The following is a 26,429-nucleotide window of genomic DNA, read 5'->3' on the forward strand; positions in this document are numbered from 1 at the left end:
GCTTGCTTATGTGCGCTAATCACCTACAGCTCCCGAACATGCACACCCCCACCTCTGCCAGTGCTGACAGAAGCACCCAGGAGGGGTACTGGGAAGTGTGGCTGTGTGCGTGAGGGGTGTATCTGAAGAAGTGGCCACCCCCACCCCCCCCCAGCTGACTGAAACTAATCCCTGGAAGAAAGGCGACTCTCAAGATCTGCACCTGCACCCCCTACGTCCACGCCACGTCCTCCTGTCCCCCCAGTCAGGTCTCCCTCCCCGACACAGCTAGGGATCGCCGCAGGCACCCCCCTACTCCTCCAACTCCACCTGCCCCTCCACCCCAGAGAAACAACCCCCCCCCTCCCCCCATCCCCGCCCTCTAAAAAAACCGCGCGCTCAACAGAACCCCCCAAAAAACTAAACGCCACACAGCTACAGCAGACATAAAAATGGCTTGCCCCCTGTTTATAGGGGGGAGAAAGTACGAGTGACCAAAAAGTGTCCTGTGCAACGAAAAACAGATCAGACACTCAACCCGGAAAGGGGGGTGTTTGTGTGTGTGTTGGGGGGGGGGGGGGCCGGCGGGGCGACAGGTACCTCTTCAGAGTGCAGTTTAGGGGTGCGCCCCCCACCCCCCTCGGCTCCTGTCTGGCGTCATCTTTGAGCCCTGGGGGTCACGGGGTGGATGCTGGTCTGGATAAGGGGCTGGACGGAGCTGGGGGGCGGGGGTGCATCACACACTCCCCTGTGGCCACGAGAGAGCGATTCTGCCCGGGCGACGAACGGGAACTGGTCTGCTTTTTGTGCCACCCAGCGCACGCCCGATCAGTGCCGGCCTTGTGCCTGCAGGGGGCGGTCTTTCCCAGGCTTTCTCGAGCGCATCGGCGGAGCAGCTACTGTATGTATTGGCTGGAAAAAAAGTATTTGTATTTGAACTCTGACACTGATGCATGTTTCCCCCAGAATGCCAGTACTGAGCCGACCGAGTGCCCTATCCCACTTGTGGTGCATGTGTACAGCCAGACTGATTGGAACAGCATGGTCGTTGTTCCAGACCCCCACAACCCTTTGTGCAAAGAGGTCCCCCCCCCCCCCCCCGTTATAAATTCAATTCCTCTCTTTGCACGAGGCGGCTCTGTGGCCTCATCAGGCCTCACTGAATTTTGAGCGGAAAGCCTCTCGATTCCAGCAGGTTTGTGACATACTGCGCAAACCCCACATCGCTCACAGCGGCTACACCAGCTGTTCCCAGAGCAGTGGAGCTGCGCTGTGCTTTTAACACCTGCAACCAGATGAAATGTCCCCTTTGTGCCGCCACCTGCCCAAAATAATTAAGTGGCGGCTCACAGCGATGGGGTTGTAGAATAATGTAGTGCCACGGGACTGTATAACGTCCTCAACGCGTTGCAGCTCTTCATTATTTCTGAAGGTTGTGCTGATACTGACAGCCGTCTTAAGGTCTTTCAAGTCGAATGAATGGTTTTCCCGAGCAGAGATAGGCCTGGCAGCTGCGCTATCTCCCCCATCTGTGTCCGCCTGCGCCTTTGATCTCCTTCCTGATTGGGTAGCTAGATGTGAGCGAGGGGAAGGAGGAATCAGGCTGGTTCCTTTAAGGAACGCCGATAAATTAAAGTGACAAAGGAGTGAATAGTTTCCCTCCCCCCGTGGTGAGAGAGTGAAGATAAAAGATACGGATGAGTTCCTAGCGCCTGTGACAAAGGGAGACAGGGCGTGTGACTGCCTGTACAAAGTCATGGAAAGTAAAACTATGAGACAAGTGGAATTGCTGTGAGTGCATTTTAGGTGCATGTGTCAACCTTAATGACTAGACAGACAGCTAGATAAGTTTATGCTCATAACTCAAGTTCATACGGATGCACAGATATTTCCAGTAGGGCCGAACCTCTCCCCTCTAAATCGGTCATTTCCCCAAAGTTAAATAACGAGCAGACGTCTTGCTTAGTTAGGGGTGATAAATTAAAGCTGGTTGCGCCGTGGTTCGAGGACGAGGGGCTTTCAGTCGCGAGTTTCCAGATCAAAAGCAATTCGGAAGCTTCCTTCCTCTCTCCTGCCCTGCTTGTGTTGGGGGAAACGCCAACAGCGCCGCCCCAGGGGCCGCATCCCGCAACTGCACTCTGGAGTAACTGCCCCTCGACCCGCCGCCCCCCCCCCGCCACCACGCCGCCTGGCGTTAGGAGCAGGCCTTTCGATCAGCAGGGTCTGTAGGGATCCAGGGCCTCTCTGTCTGCCCCTGTGTTTGATCCAGCTTCTTCCTCTCCTCTCTCTCTCTCTCTTCCTCCCCTCTCGCTCCCTCTTCCCGGCGCGCTCTCGCCTGCTCAGGTGACGATCTCGGTGGACGGAATCTTGACCACGACGGGCTACACCCAGGAAGACTACACCATGCTGGGCTCGGACGACTTTTTCTACATCGGGGGCAGCCCCAACACCGCCGACCTGCCCGGCTCACCAGTCAGCAACAACTTCATGGGCTGCCTGAAGGACGTAAGTGCTGTGCTGTCCAGAAGGGGGAGACATTGTCCCGGCGTCTCGCGGTCACGCCGTTGATCGCCGCCCAGGGGCACTTGGCGGCCAGCTCCCTAAGCCTCCGAGCTTTTCAGGGTGACTGGGGTGGCCTGTGGGGGTCTTATGGGGACAAGACGGACCTTTAAAGACGGCTGCAATGTGCTGGCGAACGTGAGGCAGTTCAGCGCGCGTCATAATCCAGTCATTAGCGCCACTGTGCACGTGTTGGCAGGTGGCACTTCAGTTTCCTCCCAGCAGGGGTCACTGTGGCCGAGGTCACACATAGGTTGTAGGAGCAGGGAAGGAGGTAGGGGGGTCAGGGAGTGCCCCCCCAAAAATTGTACCCACTAAACAGACGCAATAATAGCTCAGAGTGCAGCAGGAATTTATCCCTCTCAGTGCTGTGCATCTATGCAGCAGCAGCCCAGAGCCTATAATGGAGACACAGGGCCCAGAGTGGGACCACACCCTGAACGGGACATCAGTCCACCACAGGTCACACACACCTGCACACTCACTCTCACACAGGGGGTTAATCAAGAGATGCCGTTTCTCCAGGAAGGCAAGTTTTTGGAAGGTGGGAGTGGACCGCAGTACCATTGTTGGAGAAAGCCTGTGGAGAACATGCGGACTCCCCCCAGAAGGTGCCCCTGGTTCGGAATCAAACCCAGGACCCGAGAGCTGTCCTGGGTTTGAGAGCAGCATCGCAAACTACCCCCCCCCCCCCCACCACTATTCCTATGTTTTGTTTTCCTATTTATTTATCTTCTTTAAGGAGATGGATTTAATCAGAGCTTTGCTAATGAGCTCGGAGCCAAGAGTGCAGGGTCTTAACGAACCAGCCGAGGAAGGCTCCAATTAACAGGACGACATGTTCCGAGCACGCGTCTCGTTTTTAGAAAAAGAATCCAAAGAGGGGAAATGGCGAAGAAAAAGAATATTTTTTTTTCGTTAAGGATCCGGAATGAAATCAGCAGTGACTTTTTTCCATCTCGTTTAATATTCAATAATAGTCGCTCGGGTTTGTGTAGCGCTAATTGCACATTGGCAATTAGGTCGTCTTTCTTTTAGCAGCTGTTGAAAGAATTCCGACGGTCCCGCAGACTCGGGCCTGGCAGGTCTGCACACAAAGGCGGGGCTGCGCTAATGATCGATGCAGCTCCAGACGTTCAGTTCCGGGGGTAACTCGGTGCAGGGAGGTGGGGGGGGCGCACTTCATCAGAAAATCGGGGCGCACAAGGAACCCCATTACACCGCAAGGAATCTCCAGGTCTTATCCCTCTTGCTAAAAGCTAAAGGCACCCGTCTCGTGTTCGGAAAACTCCCCCTGCCAGTTTGGCAAGGTCTTTAAAGGCCAGTTAGTGGCAGTGCTTGCTTGCTGTCTGCGCTAATTAAACCCTCATCCCCAGCGCATCCCAGCAGCTCAGGGCTGAGTGTCCATAGCAATCTGCTTTGGGAGGAGAAAGAGAAACTGGCACAGGTTCTGGCCCGGCAACCCGCAGGCTCAGTTAAGGCTTCATTTCAGTCAAGAGCTCAGCTGCAGTGGAAGGCAGCAGGTGTGAGGGGGGGGGGGTCCCCCAATACCAGGGGGGGGTCCCCCAATACCAGGGGCGGGACCCCCCCAGTCTTCATCCATGCTTGCCAGCAGGCAGTGTGCATACTGGAGAGCAGAGGGTCCGGGCCTGTGCCCCCAGCATTGCAGAACAATTCCATCCCGGAGTCTCGGGATCTTCCGGAGAGCGGGAGAACGAGGAGAAACACTTTCAGGGTGCTTCATGCCTTGCCTGTCAATTCCCGTCCTAAGCCAAGCCATGGGCGATTTCACTGTTTTCCTCCTAATTAGTCATATATTTAATGACACGCTGTGTTATTAAATTAAAAAGCGATTTACAGGAATAAGAATAAAGTGGTTAAAATATATGGTTGCTCTCTTGATTATATGGCATGTAGGAAAAAAAGAGGCCGTTTTCATAAGGGGAGTCTTTAAATTCCTTATAATCTTAATAAGCCGGGCAATTAAGTGATTCAATGTGCTCTAACAAGCGCCCGTCTTTCCCTGATGACTATTAGATGTTTATTCCTAATGTACTGGCAAAGATGATGTAAAGTTATCATTTGAAGTACTGAAACGATGCCAGTTTTTTTCAATCAGAACTGCGATTTGATTTCTTTTTCAAACTGGGGGCAAGTGAGAAGGCAGATGCACTTGGGGGGGGGGGGCTGGCACAGTCTTGTTCAGTCCGGGTCTGAGCCCTGGGTTCCTCGACTGCGGTTGTAGCGTAGGCTTCCAGTTGTCCGAGAGTTCATGGGCTTGACCTTGCAGTGCGCCCTCTGCTGGCCGTGAAAGATATTCACCTGGGGGGGGGGGTGAGACGGAGGGTTGGGTTTGTGGGCAGGCGGTCGGCACGCCCCGCGGACTCAGAGAGAGCTGCATCAACCCTCCATCCGCTGGTTTCACTCTGCCGCTGGTGCCGTGGGATCAACGGGGCAGCCTGCCGAGGCTCATTTTGAAAGAACGGGCACGTGGTTTTTCAGGAAGCGCTTATCCTGCGCTTAGCCTATTCCAGATCGAGGGCTTTGGGGAGAATAGATTTCTCGGGAACTAAGAGTCCATTACAGGCTAGGGTAAAAACAAACAAGCAGCAGATTCAGGAATTTTAAGATTGTCTGAATTTTTATTAGCCGTGATTAGATAGCCTCCCATAAATTGCTTCACTGTATTTTTAACAATGATTTCAATTGTTCTTTTTTTTGTGGATGTTCTGATTTTCTAAAATGTCCTTTTTTTGCGGATGAGGGCTCAGAGGTTAGGGCAGCTGCCTCACTCATCCTGTGATGATTCATTTCCGGCTCTGGGACCCCTTCTGTGTGGAGTTTGCATGCTCTCCCCTTACCCCCCCATGTGGGCCTTCTCCAGGCGCTCCAGTTTCTTCCCACTGCCCATTGGTCACGCAGTCCAGGTTAATTGGAGTGTGTGGGCGATTGCATGTGTGTGTCTGTCCCATGATGGACTGAAGTCCTGTCCAGGGTGTGTGGGTGTTGTGATGGTCTAGTGTCCTGGTCCAGGGTGTGTGTGTGTTGTGATGGTCTAGTGTCCTGTCCTGGGTGTGTGTGTTGTGATGGATTGGTATCCCCCAGGGACAAACTGTTGGACAGTGCAGGGTGTGTGTGTCCTGTGATGGTCTGGTTTCTGTCCTGTGTGTGTGTCCTGTGATAGACTACTGTCTTGTCCAGCATGTGTGTCTCCGCGTGTCCTGTAACAGACGAATGTCCTGTGATGGATTGGTGGGCTGTCCAGGGTGAGTACATGCGTCTAGGGTGTGTCCTTGTCTATGTGTCCCCTGCGACAGACTGTCCAGGGTGTGTGTGTCCTCGGATGGTCTGATGTCCTGTCCAGGGTGTGTGTGTGTGTGTGTGTGTGCGTGTCCTGTGGTGGACTACTGTCTATCCAGCGTATGCGTCAGTGTGTGCCCTGCGACAAACTAGTGTCCTGCCTGGGGGGTATGTGTGTATGTCCTGTAACGGACTGGTGTCCTGTCCATGGTGTACCCCGCCCTGTGCCCACTGTCTGCTGGGTCGGGCTCACCACCCCCCTGCGGAGACTAGGCAGTCATTGAAGAGGAATGGCTGTGCACTGCAGTAAGAACTGTGACATCCCTGAAGCCCTCTTGCACAGGGAGAATATATCAGCCTCCCCACAGACGGCAGGCTTATAAACCGGCGGCAACGGTGTTCTCCTTGTTTCCTGCACTCTCCGATTGACTTCCAGCAGCGCATCGGCCATCAATAAAAACGCGCCAGACGGCACCAACGGAATTCTTTTCAGCCGCGGTTACCAGCTGTCGGCAGCGAAAAGCCGGCGAGCTCCAACATGAAGTCGGCCGTCTTGTCAGCGGGGTGTCATTTTTAATTGACCGCCCTGCAAACCGACAGCCCCCCCCCCCCGCGTCCCGCCCCAGAATGTGTCTGCTTCGGGCCTCTTGTCCTCGTCCATCAGCCTCTGCTGCCACTCTCCCCTCCCGTCTTCCTCCTGTCCCCTGGCGCTGCGCAGGGGCGCCTCCCTTCCTCTCCTGTGACCTTGTGCCTCCTCGCCCTGCCTCCCCCCTCTCTCTCTCTCCCCCCCCCCTCCAGGCAGCAGGCGCTCGGCGCGTTAATTCCACGCCAGCCTCCCCCTCGCCGCGGCCAAATTAAAAATTGATCTCTTCGATTGATGCCCAGGATTAACCCGCCTGCTTCCCCTCTCTCCTTCTCGTCTTCGATAATCCAGTCTTATCTCCCTGCCAGCCAGCCCTTCTTCCCAAAAAGAAAAAAAAACCACAACCCCCCCCTCTGCAGGGACACCAGGGTGTGTGGACAGAGCCAGTTCCTGACCTCTGACCTCTGACCTCTGACCTCTGACCTCATGCCCAGTCAGCATGAACTTTTTTTTTTTTGGGGGGGGGGCACAATGGGCACATTTTCTGCATTTTTGTTAGGGCAACCTCCGTGTTAAGTGCTCTGCTACATGCATCGTGTTTTCTGAACTGCTGTGCAGGGTTTGAGGAATTCAAGAATTATTTCAACAAACACCGCTGCCAGACAATGGCGGATGTCAGGGAACACAGCCGCACTCGTCCTTAGGAACCAAAAACAAAACATGTTTTTCTTTGGAACATATTCCCACGTAAGACCGCAGACAACTGGCAGTTCAGAAAATTCCAACAGGTTTCTTCTGAAAAAGAGAACTCATTAATTTATTGATTGAGCTTTTAATGAATGTCTGTTACTTAATATTCAGCGCACTTTAGAAGGTAATAAAGGTGACAGCCGAGAGAAGGCTGTCTGGACCACCCTGCTCGTTTGTCGGCTAGTGCTGAGCTTCGAGCCCGAAACGCCACCCAGCCATTTCTTGCAGGTTCCTGGGGAATGGTCTCACCTTTGGGCCTGCATTACAGAAACCTTCATCTGCCCTCCTTTGTTCAGGGCTTCTCACGAGGCAGCAGCGTGGTGCAGTGGTCAGGATTCTAGACGTGAGCTCGAAAGGTTGCGGGTTCAAATCCCACCTGGGGGGCATAGCTTTTGTCCCCCCCCCGAGGAAAGCACCTCACCCCACCTAACCCATCTTTGTAAATGGGTGCGAACCGAAGTCAAATTAGTCATTAATCGCAGTTTCAAGGTGACAAACAAACATGTGGACATCTCTCTGAGCTCTGCTTGCCAAAGGCAATCAAACGCAACATGGATGTGCCCGATTGCAGCGTGTCCTCTGTCGTTGCAGCAAACTGGAAATCGTTCCAGGCATTGTGCCGAATATTTCTGTGACTCATTCCTCCTCGGTCCCGAGCTGAACTTTAAAAACACGCATTGAAAAGGCTCCGGACAGTGCCTGTCCGACCTTCATCGGCCACCGCAGGTCACCTGAAGGTTTAATGGGCGGAATTCAACTGTTGATCGCTCTTAGGATTCTCTTCTAGGGCTTCGCTGTGGTGTTCCGATCCCAGCCCTGCTAGCGGGCCGAGATCTGCCTCTTTCACACAACCATATGCCAAGAGCACTGAAAGGAGAGCAGGGGAGACAGGAGCCCAGCGACGGCTCTCCAGAAGCCTGTGTTTTTAAGCCCCGGCTGCTGGGATTGGAGTATTTTTGCGCCCGCTCTTGTTTTAGTCTACCTGAGCGCCCTCTGCGGGCAGTCCTAGGAGATTCGGTTATTCCGATGCTTCAGGACACGATTCCTGACAGGGACTAGTGAGCAGGAAGGGCTGCTTCACATCGCAATTCCGTGGGAAACTCTCGACATGGCAGCTCACAGTAGTTTCACCAAGCTCCCTTTGCTCTTGTGCTTTGGAAGTTCTTCCGCTAGCGTCCCGTCCTGGGCCGGCGCGGCCCCCCTCCCCCCTCCGCCTCGCTCACTCACCCCCCCCACCCTCCCCTCTGTCTCCCGCCCAGGTGGTGTACAAGAACAACGACTTCAAGCTGGAGCTGTCCCGCCTGGCCATTGAAGGGGACCCCAAGATCAGCCTGCACGGGGACCTGGTCTTCCGCTGCGAGGACGTGGCCGCCCTGGACCCCGTGACCTTCGAGACCCCCGAGTCCTACATCGCCCTGCCCAAGTGGAACACCAAGAAGACGGGCTCCATCTCCTTCGACTTCCGCACCACGGAGCCCAGCGGCCTCCTGCTCTTCAGCCACGGCCGGCTGCAGGGCCCCAAGGAGAGCCGGCCCGAGCGCTTGCTGAAGGCCGACTACTTCGCCATCGAGCTGCTGGACGGCTTCCTCTACCTGCTCATGGACATGGGCTCGGGCAGCATCAAGCTGAGGGCCAGCAACAAGAAAGTCAACGACGGGGAGTGGTGCCACGTGGACTTCCAGCGGGAGGGCCGCAAGGGTACGAGGGCCGTAGTGTGGGGGGAGTCCCAGCGCAGTTCTGGTGAAGAGTGAACCCTGCAATCAGCTCACTCTCTCCTGTCCGGTGCTCTGGAGCTCGTGGTGTGTCAGGACAGTAAATATGTAAACTGTTTAGTACTCCACATATGGGCTGCAAAACTACAGCTCTTTTGAGGAATCTCTGCGCTAGTGAGCAGATTAACAGCCCAGTGTGGCTGTGCACTAGTGAGCAGATGATCAGTCCAGTGTTCCTGTGCACTTCTAAGCAGATGAACAGTGCAGTGTTCCTGTGCACTAGTGAGCAGATGAACAGTCCAGTGTGGCTGTGCACTAGTGAGCAGATGATCAGTCCAGTGTTCCTGTGCACTTCTAAGCAGATGAACAGTGCAGTGTTCCTGTGCACTAGTGAGCAGATGAACAGTCCAGTGTGGCTGTGCACTACTGAGCAGATGAATAGTCCAGTGTGTCTGTGCACTACTGAGCAGATGAACAGTCCAGTGTGGCTGTGCACTAGTGAGCAGATGAACAGTCCAGTGTGGCTGTGCACTAGTGAGCAGATGAATAGTCCAGTGTGTCTGTGCACTACTGAGCAGATGAACAGTCCAGTGTGGCTGTGCACTAGTGAGCAGATGAACAGTCCAGTGTGGCTGTGCACTAGTGAGCAGATGAATAGTCCAGTGTGGCTGTGCACTACTGAGCAGATGAACAGTGCAGTGTGGCTGTGCACTAGTGAGCAGATGAACAGTCCAGTGTGGCTGTGCACTAGTGAGCAGATGAATAGTCCAGTGTGTCTGTGCACTACTGAGCAGATGAACAGTCCAGTGTGGCTGTGCACTAGTGAGCAGATGAATAGTCCAGTGTGTCTGTGCACTACTGAGCAGATGAACAGTCCAGTGTGGCTGTGCACTAGTGAGCAGATGAACAGTCCATTGTGGCTGTGCACTAGTGAGCAGATGAACAGTCCAGTGTGGCTGTGCACTACTGAGCAGATGAACAGTCCAGTGTGGCTGTGCACTAGTGAGCAGATGAATAGTCCAGTGTGGCTGTGCACTACTGAGCAGATGAACAGTCCAGTGTGGCTGTGCACTAGTGAGCAGATGAACAGTCCAGTGTGGCTGTGCACTAGTGAGCACACAAACAGCCCAGTCCGGCCGTCACTCTCCCTGTCACTCTGTCTTCTATGACTCTTCCTCAGCTATCCTTTTACTCAACACACAGATAAGTCTCCATCCTTATCTCTGTCTCCTTCTTGCCCTCCCGCCCTTTCACTAGTCCACAAGAATTCCTCTGTCTCTCCACCTACAGCCGTCTCTCTGTCATCTGTCCTCTCTATCCCTTTGTGGCTTCTGCCTCTGTGCTAGCCAGCTCACATTGCAGTCTGTGTGCGTGTGTCTGTAACCCCGGTGGCGTAGGAGGTCCTTGATACCTAATCACTGTCGCGGCGCCCTACTGGGAGACACACTGAGCCGGCTCCTCCAGCCCCACTATAATTGCATTTTAATAGATAATTAAAACCCAGCCGTAAATCAAGTGGAGACACCTCAAGAGGGACATTCTTTCCTGGAGTCTCCCCCCCCCCTCCTTTTCACACCTTCCAAATATAGCATCAAAGACTAAAAGGCGGCTGTGTTCACCTTCCTTAAAGTGATACACACGCTCACCGACACAAAACTCACCCACGCCACCTAGTGGCTGCTGGACGAGCAGCAGCACGAGGCCCATACAGCCAGAGATCGCTCAGCCTCCTTCTTCACCCTGATCTCGGTGTGTGTCTGGGGGGGGGGTCGGAGGAGGGGGAGGGCAGAGACTAATGGACAATTCATTACTTTCAGATTTTAAAGGAGCTCAGAGGATTGGCTGCAGTTACGAGGGGAGGAGGGGTGCGGAGATAGCACAGCAGTGGCAGAAGCCCAGGGAGATGAACCCAAGAAATGTTATAAGCAAGAGGAGGCTGTCCAGCCCCTCTAGCCTGAGTTAACTGATCCCAGGATCTCATCCAGTAGGAGGAAGATAGTAACCCAGACAAGTACTGAGGTGTCAGGCCATGCAGAGTCTTACGGCCCAGCAGGAGGATTTTGAAGTGGACACAAAACCTGATGGGAAGCCAGGGCAGGGACTCCAGCGCAGGAGTGATGTAGGAAGTAAAACACGATGATAGTAACCCAGACAGGCACCGAGGTGACAGGCCATGTAGAGCCTCACAGGCCAGCAGGATGACTGTGAAGTCGGCACAAAACCTGATGGGAAGCCAGTGCAGGGACTCCAGCGCAGGAGTGATGTAGGAAGTAAAACACGATGATAGTAACCCAGACAGGCACCGAGGTGACAGGCCATGTAGAGCCTCACAGGCCAGCAGGATGACTGTGAAGTCGGCACAAAACCTGATGGGAAGCCAGGGCAGGGACTCCAGCGCAGGAGTGATGTAGGAAGTAAAACACGATGATAGTAACCCAGACAGGCACCGAGGTGACAGGCCATGTAGAGCCTTACAGGCCAGCAGGATGACTGTGAAGTCGGCACAAAACCTGATAGGAAGCCAGTGCAAGGACTCCAGGACAGGAGTTAAGGCGATCACCTGTGCATGACCCGGTCGGGATTCTTGTAAACGGTTCTCTCCTCCCATTTCCGTCAGGCTCCATCTCCGTGGACACCCGCAGCACGCCCTTCAACTCCAACGAGGGCAGCGAGATCCTGGACCTGGACAGCGAGATGTACCTGGGGGGGCTGCCGGAGTCCCGGGCCGGCCTGATCCTGCCCCCCGAGGTGTGGACGGCGCTGCTCAACTACGGCTACGTGGGCTGCGTGCGCGACCTCTTCATCGACGGCAAGAGCCGGGACGTGCGGCGGCTGGCGGAGATGCAGAGCGTGCCGGGGGTCAGCAGCTTCTGCACCCGCGAGCTGCAGAAGAGGTGCGCCAGCGCCCCCTGCCTGAACGGCGGGCAGTGCCGCGAGGGCTGGAACCGCTACATCTGCGACTGCACCGGCACCGGCTACCTGGGCCGCAACTGTGAGACCGGTGAGACGCCGGCGCGGCTCTCCGGGGAGGGGGAGGGGGCGGGGGGGAGATCGTCCTGCTGGCGAACGGGCAAGGAGACCAGGGATAAGAATCAGAGTCCGGGCCGCGGAGGGGAAGCGTGCTGCTCTGATGAGCACGTTTCAAACCGCAGTGACAGTAAAAACACCGCCTGCACTGCGGCCTGACTGGTAAAAAACCTCCCACAGAAGAGAGGAGATTTCCAGGTCTGCTCAGCGCCGTGTTTCTGGGCTTCAGAACGAGGCAGCAGGACTTCCGGTGAGGTGGAGCGGCCCTGTGACCCTGTAAACAAGCAGGCTTGTGAGTCCAGCTCTTCTCATCCAGTAGAAATACTGCTCTCCTCTCCCAGACGGTTTCACTGGCAAATACTACTCACTGGTTAACTCTGCCTGCGGATCACGCTGGAACATTTCTGCAGTGAAATGTCTGCTGGTCAACCTGTACTTATTCGCTCGTACATCTCAGTACATCAGTCAGTACAGGGACTAGTGAGCAGGAAGGGCCACCTCACATCTCAGTACATTAGTCAGCACAGGGACTAGTGAGCAGGAAGGGCTGGTTCACATCTCAGTACATTAGTCAGTACAGGGACTAGTGAGCAGGAAGGGCTGCTTCACATCTCAGTACATTAGTCAGTACAGGGACTAGTGAGCAGGAAGGGCTGCTTCACATCTCAGTACGGGGACTAGTGAGCAGGAAGGGCTCATTCACATCTCAGTACATTAGTCAGTACGGGGACTAGTGAGCAGGAAGGGCTGCTTCACATCTCAGTACATTAGTCAGTACAGGGACTAGTGAGCAGGAAGGGCTCATTCACATCTCAGTACATTAGTCAGTACGGGGACTAGTGAGCAGGAAGGGCCGCTTCACATCTCAGTACATTAGTCAGTACAGGGACTAGTGAGCAGGAAGGGCTCATTCACATCTCAGTACATTAGTCAGCACAGGGACTAGTGAGCAGGAAGGGCCTCTTCACATCTCAGTACATTAGTCAGTACAGGGACTAGTGAGCAGGAAGGGCTCATTCACATCTCAGTACATTAGTCAGCACAGGGACTAGTGAGCAGGAAGGGCCGCTTCACATCTCAGTACATTAGTCAGTACAGGGACTAGTGAGCAGGAAGGGCTCATTCACATCTCAGTACATTAGTCAGTACGGGGACTAGTGAGCAGGAAGGGCCTCTTCACATCTCAGTACATTAGTCATCACAGGGACTAGTGAGCAGGAAGGGCCGCTTCACATCTCAGTACATTAGTCAGTATGGGGACTAGTGAGCAGGAAGGGCCGCTTCACATCTCAGTACATTAGTCAGTACGGGGACTAGTGAGCAGGAAGGGCTGCTTCACATCTCAGTACATTAGTCAGTACAGGGACTAGTGAGCAGGAAGGGCCGCTTCACATCTCAGTACATTAGTCAGTACGGGGACTAGTGAGCAGGAAGGGCTGCTTCACATCTCAGTACATTAGTCAGTACAGGGACTAGTGAGCAGGAAGGGCCGCTTCACGCCGCAGTTCGCGGGAACAACACGGCGACGTACAGTACTTTCACAACGTTTCACGATTTTGTGCTGGATTGGGAATTCGTCAAAAGTCGTGATCCCTTCAAGGAATTTATTCTGCTGCCGGGCGTTTAACAACCGGACTGAGAAATTGGGACGGCAGTTCCCCTTCGAGACGCAGTAGCATGAGAGGGTGGGGGAAAAAAAAGGTTGCTTTCTCTTTTCTCTGTCTGTTTCTTTCTCTTTCCCCTGGCTGAGCTCTTTCTAGTCAGATATAACAGGAGTAACAACTGACTGACTTTCTATTCTCCCCTCTCTAAAAACACATTGTTTTCTTTAGTCATTTGTAGCTGCTTGCAGTTTTTTTTTTTACTTGGTCAAGTCAGAATGCAGCAGCCAGGAAAAGCAGAAAGCAGACGTTTTTTTTGACGTGCGAAAGGGGCCGGTGAGTCTGTCGGCTCATTTCTGAAGAAGCTGTTCATTCGGACCGGTCCTTTGAGGGACGAGCTGGGATTAAAACGGTCAGACACCGCAGTTCTCCAGAACCAATGCCCCCCCTCCCCCTGTTCTGGGCAAATGATCCTGCCTCCTGATCCGGAACAGACAAAAGTCCGAAGGGTTATAATAATAATAATAATAATAATAATAATACAGGTCATGGGGACTCCCCTCCACCACCACCAGTGTGCAGCCCCACCTGGATGATGCGACGGCAGCCATAGTGCACCAGTCCGCTCCCCACACCCCAGCTCTCAGTGGGGAGGAGAGCAGAGTGATGGAGCCAGTTCAGAGAGGGGGGTTATTAGGAGGCCATGATGGGTAAAGGCCAGGGGGGGGAATTTGGCCAGGACACCGGGGTAACACCCCTACTCTTCTCGAGAAACACCCTGGGGTTTTTAATGACCACAGAGAGTCAGGACCTCGGTTTGACGTCTCATCCGAAGGACGGCGCCTGTTTACGGTCTAGTGTCCCCTGTCACTATACTGGGGCATCAGGACCCACACAGACCGCAGGGTGAGCGCCCCCTGCTGGCCCCACTAACACCTCTTCCAGCAGCAACCTTAGTTTTTCCCAGGAGGTCTCCCCTCCAGGTACTGACCAGGCTCACACCTGCTTAGCTTCAGTGGGTTGCCAGTTGTGAGTTGCAGGGTGACATGGCTGCTGGCTGAATTTTGAATTCATTTTTGAATGGGTTGAATTCAGAACAGAAGCGGAAGAGAGCGGGGACTGCATCCCGCTCAGCTGGTGTGATTCTGCCCAGGAATCTCCTGCTCCTCGATCACAGGCGTCTCCGAAAGCGAAATGGGGCACAGTATCCAAACAGCTGTGCGGAGATGCTGGAGACGGCCAGCCCTGGTGGACAGTGCGTTTCGTGTTCCTCTGGCGCCACCTGCTGTATGAGAGGAGCAGTGCAGGCTGTGTGCAGTAGACGGGGTATGCAGAGAAAGACCAGGCCCCTTTTCTCTTCTTCCCCTTTCTTCCCATTCTGGGAGTGCCATTTTAGCTCACTGTGCCAAAACGCCGTCAAACTCCCTTTACTGCCATTGCCCAATATTGGATAGTGGGAAAGGTTTGTAAATCTGCAGCGAATTTATCCCATGGTATTCGTCAGCACTGTGAGCACCATGCCAAGCTGCTTGATACAGAGATCGCAATGCCGCCACGGTAATACCAGAGGAATTACAGACAGAGCAGAATTACAACCCGGTTTAGTAAGACAAAGCCAGCTAGTTACTGGGGCAGATTTCAGAGCATAAGGCTACAAACAAGAGGCCAGTTATCCCATCTGGCGTATTTGGTGGTTAATAGCCAACTGATCCGAGGATCTTATCCTTCTGTTTTTTTGAAAGGAGACAAGAGTATCAGTTTCAACCACATGGCTGGGCAGCTTGTTCCACACCCCCACCACCCTTTGTGCCTCCTGTTCTAAAAAAAAAAAAAACAAAGTCTGTTTTGGGATCCACTGTAGCACAAAGCATCTACATTGCAATAAAGGCAGATAAGAACTCCTCACTGACGGGCGAGTATGTTGTGTGATCTGGGATATCAGAAATGGGCTGAAAAATGAGACTGCATTAGGAATAATTCAGTGTTCGGGGACTACCAGACGGGGCACTGCCGTCCGTAGCTTGTTCCATACCCCCACCACCCTTTGCGTACAGGAGGCACTTCTTTGGTGGTGGTGGAGGGGAGTCCCCATTACCTGAAAAGCGCTTTGAGTGGAGTGTCCAGAAAAGCGCTATATAAGTGTAAGCAATTATTATTATTATTATTATAATTATTATTACTTCTTTCCACAAAGGGTTGTGGGAGGGTGGAACCAGCCGCCCAGTCACGTGCGTTCAGTACCGCCGTGAATTTATACACCTGCTAGAGAAATCCAGCTCATTCCAATCCCCCGCCCCACCTAGACTCTGTGCATGAAAGACAAATGTCTCCCCCTTCCTGGCAAAGGCTATTTTCATATTTCGGGGTTCAGAAGAAACAGCATTATTATTCACTCGTACATCACAGGACATCGTGTACATCATCCTGACAGGGACTAGTGAGCAGGAAGGGCCGTTTCCCGTCGCAATTTCGTGGGAACTCTCAACAACATGGTAGCTCCCGTGCTTTTGTGCTTTGAAGTTTTAAAATCGGTCACTTGCTCTGTAACTTCAGTGAATGTAGCGTGTTCCCGAGACTTAACGAGCAGCCTGAGACACCGGGGCTGCGGTTCCCCCCGTTAATGACGCCAGGGCCTGCCCTGTCTCCCCCCCTGCTGTCTGCGCAGAGGCTACGGTGCTCAGCTACGACGGCAGCATGTACCTGAAGATCATCATGCCCGGCACGATGCACACCGAGGCCGAGGACGTGTCCCTGCGCTTCATGTCCCAGAGGGCCTACGGCCTCCTGATGGCCACCACCTCCAAGGAGTCAGCCGACACCCTGCGCCTGGAGCTGGACGGCGGGAAGGTCAAACTGACCGTCAACCTAGGTAAACCCCCAGCCCCCCCGCCCCTCTGCAAGCCCTCCTCCCGACTGACCACAACCGAGGCGGGGGTGGAGAGTACGCCTGCGCCCCCCCCCTCCCCCCCTTCTCCTCCCTCTATCCCGAACAGAGCTCCCCCACTCTCGCCTGCCTCTCCCCTCTCCGGCCCTGATCTCCAGCCGCCTGGGGCTCTCGGCCGAAGAGACCCCCCACCCCCACCCCCCTCGCGGTGGACGCGGCGGGGCCTCTCTCGCGGGGGCCCAGCTGGGGAGAGGGGGCCGGGCAGCTCTGGCAGGGGGTGAAGAGAATCTCCCCGTCCCGGTTCGACATCAGACGTCCCCCTCCTCTCTCTCTCTCTCCCCCCTACCCCTCTCTCTCTCTGTGTCTTGCGATCATTCCTCGCCCTCTCCCACCCCCCTTCTCCACCACGGCCCAGAAGATGGAACTTTTCATCCCTTCAATGGCCTGTGATCTGCGGTCCTCGGATCAAACAGCCACAGAGACCGGCTCACTGCCCCAGATCCTGCCCCTACCCCCTGATGTCCCCCCTCCCAGGGGGCAGGACCTGCCCTCCTGCCCCCTGGAAACACAGCACATACATCTGTAGCCCAGAGCGCACCCCCTCTGACAGCACACTGCTCTTACTTTCCAGTCTTGCGGCCTCACTGGCCTCAAGCCCTGCCCACAAACCAGTGAAGATGGCGGTGGTGCCGCCACTCTTTCCAAAAGAGATGGAGGTTTATTTAAGTTTGGCGTTTGAATGCCAGCAGTTTTAACCGGACGAGCAGTGCCGATACACAATATCCCTGCGCCTAGATAAAAGCCACATTACAGAGGGCATCACGGCTCTCGGCATATCTTTTCCTGACCAGTGAGGGCCGGAGCCAGATGCCAGGTTGGCTTGGCCCATGATCAACAGGCAGGATTTCCTCCAAAGAATCGTGCCTAACACTGTCCCCAGCTAGGGCTGCCAATTAAAGAGAGCTGGCGCAGTGTTTCACTGGAGCCCGAAAGAGCAAGAATTTGCCCATCGCTTTCCACCCGGGGCGCGGCGCCATCTTGTCCAGCGCCCCTGGAGGAGAGCGCCGACAGGGTGGGCACGCCTGGCCCGTGGGCCGCCCTGGCAGCTCGGGCGCCCAGCCGCGGTGAGTCCGGTCCGTGGCTGTTTGTGTCCACTGTTCTGTAGCGGTTGACAGCACGAGACACGCCTCGGCCACCGTCACGTGCACACGCAGCCCTTCGCCGCTAGGGGGCAGGGAGGGAGGGGTGGAGAGCCCATCGGTGACAGCACTGTGCTTAGTTTAGCAGGACCCCCCCCCCGTGTGGCCGTACAGATGCGGATCACCATTACTCCCAGCAACTAGTGAACACTAGTGAACTAGTGAGAAGATGGAGTCTAATACTGTCTTGCTAGAGTATCAGATATCCAGTAAAGTGTAGACCCAGTATATGGCCTTGTGCATAGCACAGAAAGCACTATTATAGATCACTATTATCATGATGTGAGCAGGATGGCAGAGTAGATATGGTCGGGTCACATTTGTTCACGGAACCGTTATTTGAAAGGGCAAGGAATCTACTTTTGTAAATTGGCTTAATCCAATTTTCCACTGGCTGATCAAGGCTCCTGACCTAAGGATCATCCTTAGGTCATTATCTCGCAGTTCACTGAGCACACTGGGCCCGTGCCCTGTGAGCAACAGACCGGAGACACAGCATTCCTGCAGCCAGAAGCCCTTGTTTTTAACCCGCGTGACTCAGGCGAGCTCCAGGAAGCAGAGATTATATGCCTGCCCGTTGCTGTTGCCGAGAGTGAATCATTTCGGGAATAAAAATAGTCCCCTGACCTTTTACGGGCTAAAGCCTGAGAAATAAACACTTTCATCTTCCTCGGACTGGAGTTCTAAGAATACAGCAAGCACGCGAACTGGGAGGGAGCCTCCCCGTCTTGGAGATGGTTCATTCCTCAGATATGAGGAATCGTAGCAAGAGCAGGGATGGGCTCTTCCACTTGGGAGGTATCGGGGGGGGGTGTAATCACAAAATTCCAGTGAAAATGAGGAGGTGAGCACAGGATCTGGGGGTATCCACTTCCTCTAGGGTGTTGGTCTCTTGGGCTGGTGCACAACGTGGCTGGGGCGTGCAGGCCGCCTTTTCCTAAATGCTTGTGTCAGTTTCCGTTCCTAAAGTGCACAGAGACTTCCTTGAAAAGGCAAACCCTTCAGCAGCTTCTCCTCTCCTTCAAGTGCAGCAGCGAGCCAGGCAGGAATGTGTAGAGTCTCAGAGGGCCCTGTGACCCCCACCCCCCCCCCTCAGCTCCCTGCAGACGCAGCCGGAGTGGGAGGGCACACCGCGCCCATCTCACCCCCTGCCCACCGCGCTGATCCCGGCAGGGGCCCTACTACCCTTCCCAGATCCACCCGCTCGGGGCAGCGCCCCTGATGGCTCGCCCGTTACCGCCGGGTTTCGCTCATGGGACTCATGGGAAGCGTGGCGTCAAGCCTTCCCAGAATGCACTTTGGCCGCCACCCCTTCACCTGGGGGGGCAGTCGGAGCGATTCTTGGCCCTCTTTGTGGTGCTCAGCGCGGGTTCAGAGTGTGCCGCCAGGGGAAAAGAAGCAAGACGCTAATCGTGCGAACCCCTCGTCTGCAGGACGATCACTTGGAGGAGGCTGCAGCAGCCTGGCGTGAAACTAGAACGTTTGACAAAGGACGCCCTGGAACGAGATGATGCGTAAAGTCGTGCGGATTTCATTCTCTGTACTGGCTGGCACATCTTAAAATAAACCATCCCTACCGTTTGTCGGGGGAGGTGTTTCTTTCCGTGCAAAATGCCCGATTCCGTGCATCCCTCCGTTAGAGGAGGGAATCACAGCTCACCCTTCCGAATTCGTCCAGAGGGGGGTCGCAGGTCACAGAACACACCGGAGAGGTTCCCATTTCCCTGCGTTACAGTATACCCCACCACTGCCAACTGGGGGGTACACAGGACTGCCTCCCCCAGTTTCAGGGGACTAGCCCTGTGCTTTTTTTTAGGCGGGGTGGTGCCCAAGATGGCGGTCTAAAACCCCAAATCCAGGGCACGTGGCCCCCAGTAGCAGCCTCCAGGGGGCGCTGCTGAGCAGCATTGGAAAAATCGCACCTGCGATGCCTGTCACAGCTCAGCTGGTGACTGACGCTGCCATGACGCTAGGTCAACGCTCAGCTCAGTGAGTGAGACACGTCCCGCTCAGAGGACAGGAGTTTCCGGCGTAGAGCCTTTCACCCCTCGCCGCTGTGTGGGTCACACACTTGTTCCGCCCGAGCCCTCCCCTGCTCCTCGTCCCCCGTCGCGGGACCCGCGGGTGCCGATCAGCGCGGCGCAGGAGGGAGGGAGTCAGTCGCCGTTCCAGGCCCCCGTAAGGAGAGGGGCAAGCGAGGGGTTTGCCTGACTGTGCTTTTTAGGACTCGGGGAGGGAGGGGATTTCCAGAAAGGTAAAGGGAGGGCCTGACTCGTCGCTCGTCCCCGGAAGGTGGACTGTGCATTGCTTGGTTGTCTGCAGAATGTACCTTGAAGGATGTAAAATGTGTCTCTTTTCATGTTTTTTTTTGTCCTCTCCTTATTCCGTTATCTCACCATCTCGCTCTCTCTCCCGCCAGACTGTATCAGGATAGACTGTAACCTCAGTAAGTGGTTCCTACGCAATTTTCTTCTTCTTCTTCTTCGAAAACGATCGGCTCTCTCTGCACTCTGCACCCCCCTCCTCTCCTCTCTCCTCCTCTCCCCCCTCCCAGCCCGCCCTCTCTCGCTCGCTCGCTCTCCCAAACACCTCTCCTCCTCCCCTTTCCTGCTGCTGCGCCGTCATAACAGTGCAATCGCGGTTCGCAGACGCACCAGGGTCAGACACACTTCCTGCTGGATGCGGCTCAGATCCTATGAAACGAGCTCCCAGACAAACCCCCTTCTGGTCTTTGCGGTCTGGACAGTGGCCACAGGAGCCGTTAGCTCATTGATCCAGCACCCAGGTCTCTGGTTCTGGCTCGGCCCGGCGTCTGTGTCGGCGTCACCCCAGCACCGCTGGTCTTGCATGGAAGGGGCCCCACTCAGAAGTGGGGCAGGGCCTGCCGGTCTGATCGGCCCTCTGCGCTCTGGTCGTTGTGTCCAGAGTGACCAGGGCCCGCCCCTCTGACCCTGCTCTGTCGATCCCTCCCTCTTTCACCCTGTCACCTTCAGACCTGCTCATACTCCCTCTCCCTCTCTCTCTCTCTTTCTCTCACGGTGGGGGTGGGGCGGGGTCCTGGGAGCAGGGGCGCGCACACACACACACACACACACGCCACAGACGCGCATCTGTCACCCCCGAGAGCAGGGTCCCAAACCCCGATGCACTGTTTCCACTCGGCGCCCACGCGGGCCAGTCAGGACCCCAAAGGCAAGACCGATGCCCCTCTCCCGGCGCAGATCGGGGATCTGGGCTTGCGCCCTCCTTTATCCAAAGACCCGCAGGCACCCCTACACCGATCAGCCCAGTCCTGCAGCTCCGGATCAGACGAACACGAGCCTGTACCACTGCAGCCAGCTCCACCGTGCCCTGAGTCCTTCACACTCGCTGCCTTTGGACAAACCTCTTGACAAATGTAGAAAAAACAACCGCAGATACTCTCAGAAAGATCATTGCCCGTTAAACATGTGACAGCTCAACTCAAAGGACAGGGGTCTGAGCTGTTATCATATGCGTAACTACCCCTCCCACGTGCCTCCTATACCACAGTATGGGCTGGAAGCGGTGCTTTGCGATTAGGATCCACGCAGTGGGTCTCTGTAGTAGTGAGCTCAGCAGCACCGCGGCTAGCTCAGCCTGCTTCGAGGCCACACGTGGAGACAGTGCATCATGGCTGAAAGGAGGTTAGGTTCCCCCCCTCAGGGCGCGTGAAGCCCAGACTTCTTCAGGCACATCAGCTGTGGAGGTATCTCTCACGGTGGTTGTGGGGACAGATCTGACACAACGCCCGTCTAAAAGACGGCTTGCCGTTCTCGAGCTCTTAATCCTAACTGCTGTCTGTGGGGAAGTGTGTCGGTGAAGGCAGTTTTGCCACCTTGTTTTAAGGTAAGTGTTTGCTCCTGTGTGTTTGTGTGTGTGTGAGTGTGTGTGTGTGTTTGCGGGGGGGGTTAGGATGAGTTAAGCCTGAGCTATCCAGCCGCAGAAAGTCACTACATTTCTGCTCGGGCAAAAACTCGTCTTCAGCTGAAGCTTGTCCTAGCTGTGTCAGGGCCAGTACTGTAGCACAGCTGCCCCACGTGGGGCAGATTGACAAGGGAGGACCCCCGCCCCCCCCACTCCTGCTTCTTAAGAAATGGGCAAAGCCAACCAGCATGCCAGTGAGCCTTCAAGCACGTCCTGAGGAGAAGTGGCACTCAGAGGAAATCCACATGAACTGGGAGGGGGGGGCATGCAAACTCCACACAGAAGGATCCCACCACTGTCCAGCCCAGCAATGAAAACCAAGGCCCCCTAGAGCTTTGCTAATCCTGCACCTCCATGCCGCCCCCCCCCCCCCCCCGGGAAAAAATTCAAGTGATCCCCAAGCTTGTTATTTCATGAGTTCAGCCACTTTCCAGCACCATCGCTCACGCAGGCAGGAGCTGGAGTAGGCGGTGTTTCACGTCTGAGCATATGTTCACATATGAGAGCTGGGGGGGGGGCGGGAATGGAGGAGCAGGCACAATGAAATGAGCTTTCTTCCTCTCTCCGGGATGGAACTGGATCAGAGTACCGGCCCGATGAGACACAGTAAGACAGCGCAGGTATGACTGTAGCCAGTGCATATTCGTGTGCTAGTGTATAGGCCAGCAGCTGTATCACCCTGCAGCTCCCCACTGGAGCTCCACAGTGTGAGCCTGGCCAGTACCTGGAGGGGAGACCTCCTGGGAAAGCTGAGGCTGCTGCTGGAAGAGGTGTTAGTGGGGCCAGCAGGGGGCGCTCACCCTGCGGTCTGTGGGGGTCCTGATGCCCCAGTATAGTGACGGGGGACACTGCACTGTAAAAAGGCGCCGTCCTTCAGATGAGACGTAAAACCGAGGTCCTGACTCTCTGTGGTCATTAAAAAACCCAGGGTGTTTCTCGAGAAGAGTAGGGGTGTTACCCCGGTGTCCTGGCCAAATTCCCCCCTGGCCTTTACCCATCATGGCCTCCTAATAACCCCCCTCTCTGAACTAGCTCCATCACTCTGCTCTCCTCCCCACTGAGAGCTGGTTTGTGGGGAGCGGACTGGCGCCTCATCCAGGTGGGGGTACACACTGCTTGGGGTGGAGGGGATCCCCATGACCTGTACAGAGCTCTGAGTGGAGGGTCCAGGAAAGCGCCATAGAAGTGTAAGCAATTATTATTATCAATTATATTCCATCATATCTCTTCACTCCACACTAGGCCCTCTCGCGGAAAATGCAAAGATCGTCACCCAGGAACAGATGTATCAGCTGTTCAATGCACCTGCACTGCTTTTCTGATTTGGAGCTCATAGCAGCCCTGCAATGATGCGTGTTGGTGGGGGGGGGGTCCATGTGTGCTTGGGGAGGGGGGGTTTGGTGCATAAAGTGCTTATATAGCATCCAGGCAGGGCCTCGGGTTTTCATTCCAGCTTTGATCTTAATTGCTTAATTGTGTTCATTATTTGAAGCCGCCCACCTGTGATTTCCGGTCTTAATCAGTTTGCTAATTGAAAGGCACGCGGGAAGCCAGCCAGCCCTCAACGCGCGCGGTTTCCCGACAGTTCTCCTGCTCTACACCGGTATTACCACCAGGGGGCTCCCTCACTCGCATAGTGGCCGGCCTGGTGAGGAATTGAGCGGACTCGCCACTAGAGGGCGGCATTGACCGCGGTATTCCACATCTCGCATCTGATTTCTCAAGCGGCAAGAGGGTCTGTAGAGGAGAGGAGGCCCTGTAGTCCGTTCGCTCGTTTGGTGCGGTAGCAACGAAACCTCCAATCTCTCGAACCCCCCCGCTTGGGAATCCTGCTACAGACACTGGCAACTCTCTGTGTAAAGCTGCGCCCGGGCCTTAAAGCCCTGCCTTATAGTTTGCCTTCTCGCTATTGAGGGGGCAATCTATACCTCTTAGGGTCTCACCCACCTCGATCAAACCCCCTCAGTTCCAGACTGAAGAAACTTTGCGACGTTTAAGCACTGCCACCCTGGACTGAAATTACACACATCTGGCTGCTCACCCAAGCATTGTGTTTGCTTTTTTTCCCCTCTCTTCCCCACACTATCTTCATGAAGGAACAGAAGAATCTACATCGGGGGGGGTCAAACACTCCTGTCCTGGGGGAGCCCCAGCGTCCTACTGAGATTTCAGTAACGCGATTGGTCTAATTACTTAATTAGCTGCCTAGATGCGTAGCCCTTCTAATCAGGCTCTGAGGTGACCTTACAGAAGGGAAGGTCTCGTGTCCTCAGCTGTAAGAGAGCTTAAGGAGAATCTTGTGTGTCTCATTTAGCAAATAATGTGGTTAATCATGGCCTCCTAATAACCCCCCTCTCTGAACTGGCTCCATCACTCTGCTCTCCTCCCCACTGAGAGCTGGGGTGTGGGGAGCGGACTGGCGCCTCACCCAGGTGGGGGTACACACTGCTGGTGGAGGTGGTGGGGATCCCCAGGACCTGGAAAGAGCTCCGAGTGGAACTCGATAGAAGAGCAACGATACGAATTGTTTCACTGACGACTCGGGTTGAAAGAAAAAGCAGGAGAGCCTCCAGGAAGTTGCTTACAGGCCCTGATCTACAGAATTCCCCATGTGGTGTGTGTGTGTGTGTGCGCAGTCTCTTTACAGCCTTGTTGCCTTTCGTGACTGGGGGGGGCCCACAGTACCCTGAGCTGGCATCTCAAGGCAACGCACAAAACTGCACAGAACAAGAAAATTCACATATTCTTCCCCTGGATGGAAGAGATCAGTGAGGCGCCAAATTTCTTCGAGCGTGGCTCATAAAACGTTGATTTCAAAAACTGCGTTTTAAAAGGATGCCATCAGAGCACACGGGGAGCAGTTTTATCTTAAAAGGAAAAAATTGGGGCTCTGAAATGGAATTTACATGAAAACAATCATTTTACCTTTAAATAAAAGCGCATCTAACGTAGGGGCAATAGGGGCTACATATTATGCTTCAAGTGCAGGCATCAATATTCAACCTCCCAGTGCACCCCTACAGCAAACACAAGGAGGAAACGGGTCCCTGTGTTTGCGTTAAACCTTCTGCTTCTTCGGCTGTCATGTGCGCTTTGCACCGCCAGGTGGCGCCACAGAGCGACCCTTCACACGCCGCGCCGAGCGCTGCGGAACGAGCGGGACGGATCGGGCACGTTGCCGTCACGGACACGCGAACGGAAGACATCTTGCCACCCCCGAGGACGCCGGGCGCTCGTCTGGGAGCTGGTGGTCAATTCCGCAGTGGAAGTTCGATCCACATCCGTCTGGTTTTTGAAAAAAAAAAAACACCTCAGAGGTTCGGGGCCTCCGCCACGTGGGTTAGACGTTTGTTGCAGACACTCGCCACTCTTTGTGTAAAGGAGCGTCTCCCCACCCCGTCCTCTCCGCCCCATATTTATTCACCGCCGCGAACCCGCGTCCCTGTTTCGCCGCCACACTGCTCGTGTCAAATCATCCCCACCTCACCTGGACTCGATCGGTTTGACCCCGGGATCTGCTGTCCTCCCGAGACTCCTCTGTTCCAGAGCGGTGAGACTCAGCCCCACCTTTGCCCTGTCCTGTCCGCCTACGAGACACCAGGCGTCGCTCCTGCGGGCTTTCCGGAGAAAAAGCAAAGTGATGTTTTACATCCATCAACCTGCAAAAAAAAAAGGTTCTAAATTGATTTCAAGCGAATGCAACAGGCGAGCGCTTTTCTTGTTGTGTGTGTGTGTTGCATCGTGTCCGATCAAAATGACTGGGAATGTTTCGCACTCCGTCTGATCGATGTTTCTACGGGTGAATTGTTATGTCAGCCTCATATTAACTCAGGGCCGCTTTTTCCTTTTCAACATCGAGAGGGGAGGGGCATGCGACTCGCTCCGTGATCTTGATCGGAAATGTGGAGTCACCAATTACCTGTTTTGTTTCCTTCTGCTCGCAAACGAGCCAGCATCGGGCTACGCTAAGCGCCCATCGTGGAGAACAAGGAAGTCAAAACCGTACTCTCCCCCGCCCACCCACATGGCAGCCAATCGTCTGCTGAAACGTCACGCGTAGCGCCTCCCTATACCGGAGGGTCGGCGCTGATTGGAGGAGAGGCGTGTCCATCCTATGACCAATAGCCACACCCTTCAGGCGTCCCAGACTACGTGGTCGTGTTCCTAAGACCCGAGAACAGGAGTCAATTCTGTACTCGGAGAGTGGTGGGAGTCTGGAAAAAGCTCCCCAGCCATGCTGCTGAAGACCACAGTGTCTTCTCAAGAAACGGCTGGATGAGATCCTGGGAGGGAAAAGCTGCCTAATACAAATCCTTCCGTTTTGTAGCTCCTCGTGTGTTCTTAAGTGCACTGATACAGTTGCAAGCCCGCGGTGTGATAGGGTGAGGAATGGGACATGGATCGCTTGAACAGGGCTTATGCTCAACACGACGTGACGCCACTCTCCTCTGTGAAGACCAGCGCCTGCAGTACTGTACATGCGCCACCAGGGGGCACTCAAAGCCCGCACTTGAGCCTGAGCTGCGGCGTAGCGGAAAGGTATCCGTTTCGGGCCCCAGCAGGGGCCTCCTCTTGTGCACGCTGCGCCGATGGGAGTGGCCAAGCCTGTGATCCCTCACTATTGGAACTCCGGCTGTTCGTAACGAGGTTAGTTAGTAACGGGGAGCGAGGACGCTCAAAGTCTCTGGCGCGGCTCAGCTCCTGCAGCTGCTGAAAGCTGAAACGGAGTGTGTGCGTGTGTGTGGGTGTCACCCCCAGTTCTGGATGTCCGTGCCAGCTGGGCTCCCCCACAGACCTGACAAACAAACAATACACTGTATGGGGAGGCGATGTGGGGGGTGCCCCCATTTATCCCTACCGCGACGTCCTCCTCAGGAGTGTTGCAGGTCG

General features: G+C 54.9%; 1 protein-coding gene and 1 long non-coding RNA gene across 13 annotated transcripts in view; one reads left to right on the forward strand and one right to left on the reverse strand.

The window, feature by feature from the left end:
* nrxn2b (neurexin 2b) overlaps positions 1 to 26,429 on the forward strand; it is a 626,275-nt gene that overhangs the window by 288,531 nt on the left and 311,315 nt on the right. For 9 of the 11 annotated variants that reach the window (XM_088608835.1, XM_088608828.1, XM_088608839.1 and 6 more), the window contains 5 exons: positions 2,323 to 2,484; positions 8,431 to 8,869; positions 11,501 to 11,884; positions 16,177 to 16,380; positions 20,014 to 20,040. In XM_088608835.1, the coding sequence (XP_088464961.1) occupies positions 2,323 to 2,484; positions 8,431 to 8,869; positions 11,501 to 11,884; positions 16,177 to 16,380; positions 20,014 to 20,040 (1,216 nt within the window). The remainder of the gene's footprint in view (positions 1 to 2,322; positions 2,485 to 8,430; positions 8,870 to 11,500; positions 11,885 to 16,176; positions 16,381 to 20,013; positions 20,041 to 26,429) is intronic. The other 2 variants (XM_088608836.1, XM_088608832.1) reach the window with 1 other exon arrangement.
* On the reverse strand, positions 370 to 25,545 carry LOC148646706 (uncharacterized). 2 transcript variants are annotated; one of them, XR_015927611.1, is made up of 3 exons: positions 25,459 to 25,545; positions 25,027 to 25,198; positions 370 to 891 (listed from the first exon to the last, which is right to left on the reverse strand). It is a non-coding gene; the product is annotated as an uncharacterized LOC148646706 (long non-coding RNA). The 2 variants fall into 2 exon arrangements; XR_015927610.1 differs by lacking the exon at positions 370 to 891 and adding an exon at positions 24,098 to 24,824.

The sequence above is a fragment of the Lepisosteus platostomus genome, chromosome 16 (genome assembly GCF_059453375.1).
Source record: "Lepisosteus platostomus isolate fLepPlt1 chromosome 16, fLepPlt1.hap1, whole genome shotgun sequence".
NCBI classification, from domain to species: Eukaryota; Metazoa; Chordata; class Actinopteri; order Semionotiformes; family Lepisosteidae; genus Lepisosteus; species Lepisosteus platostomus.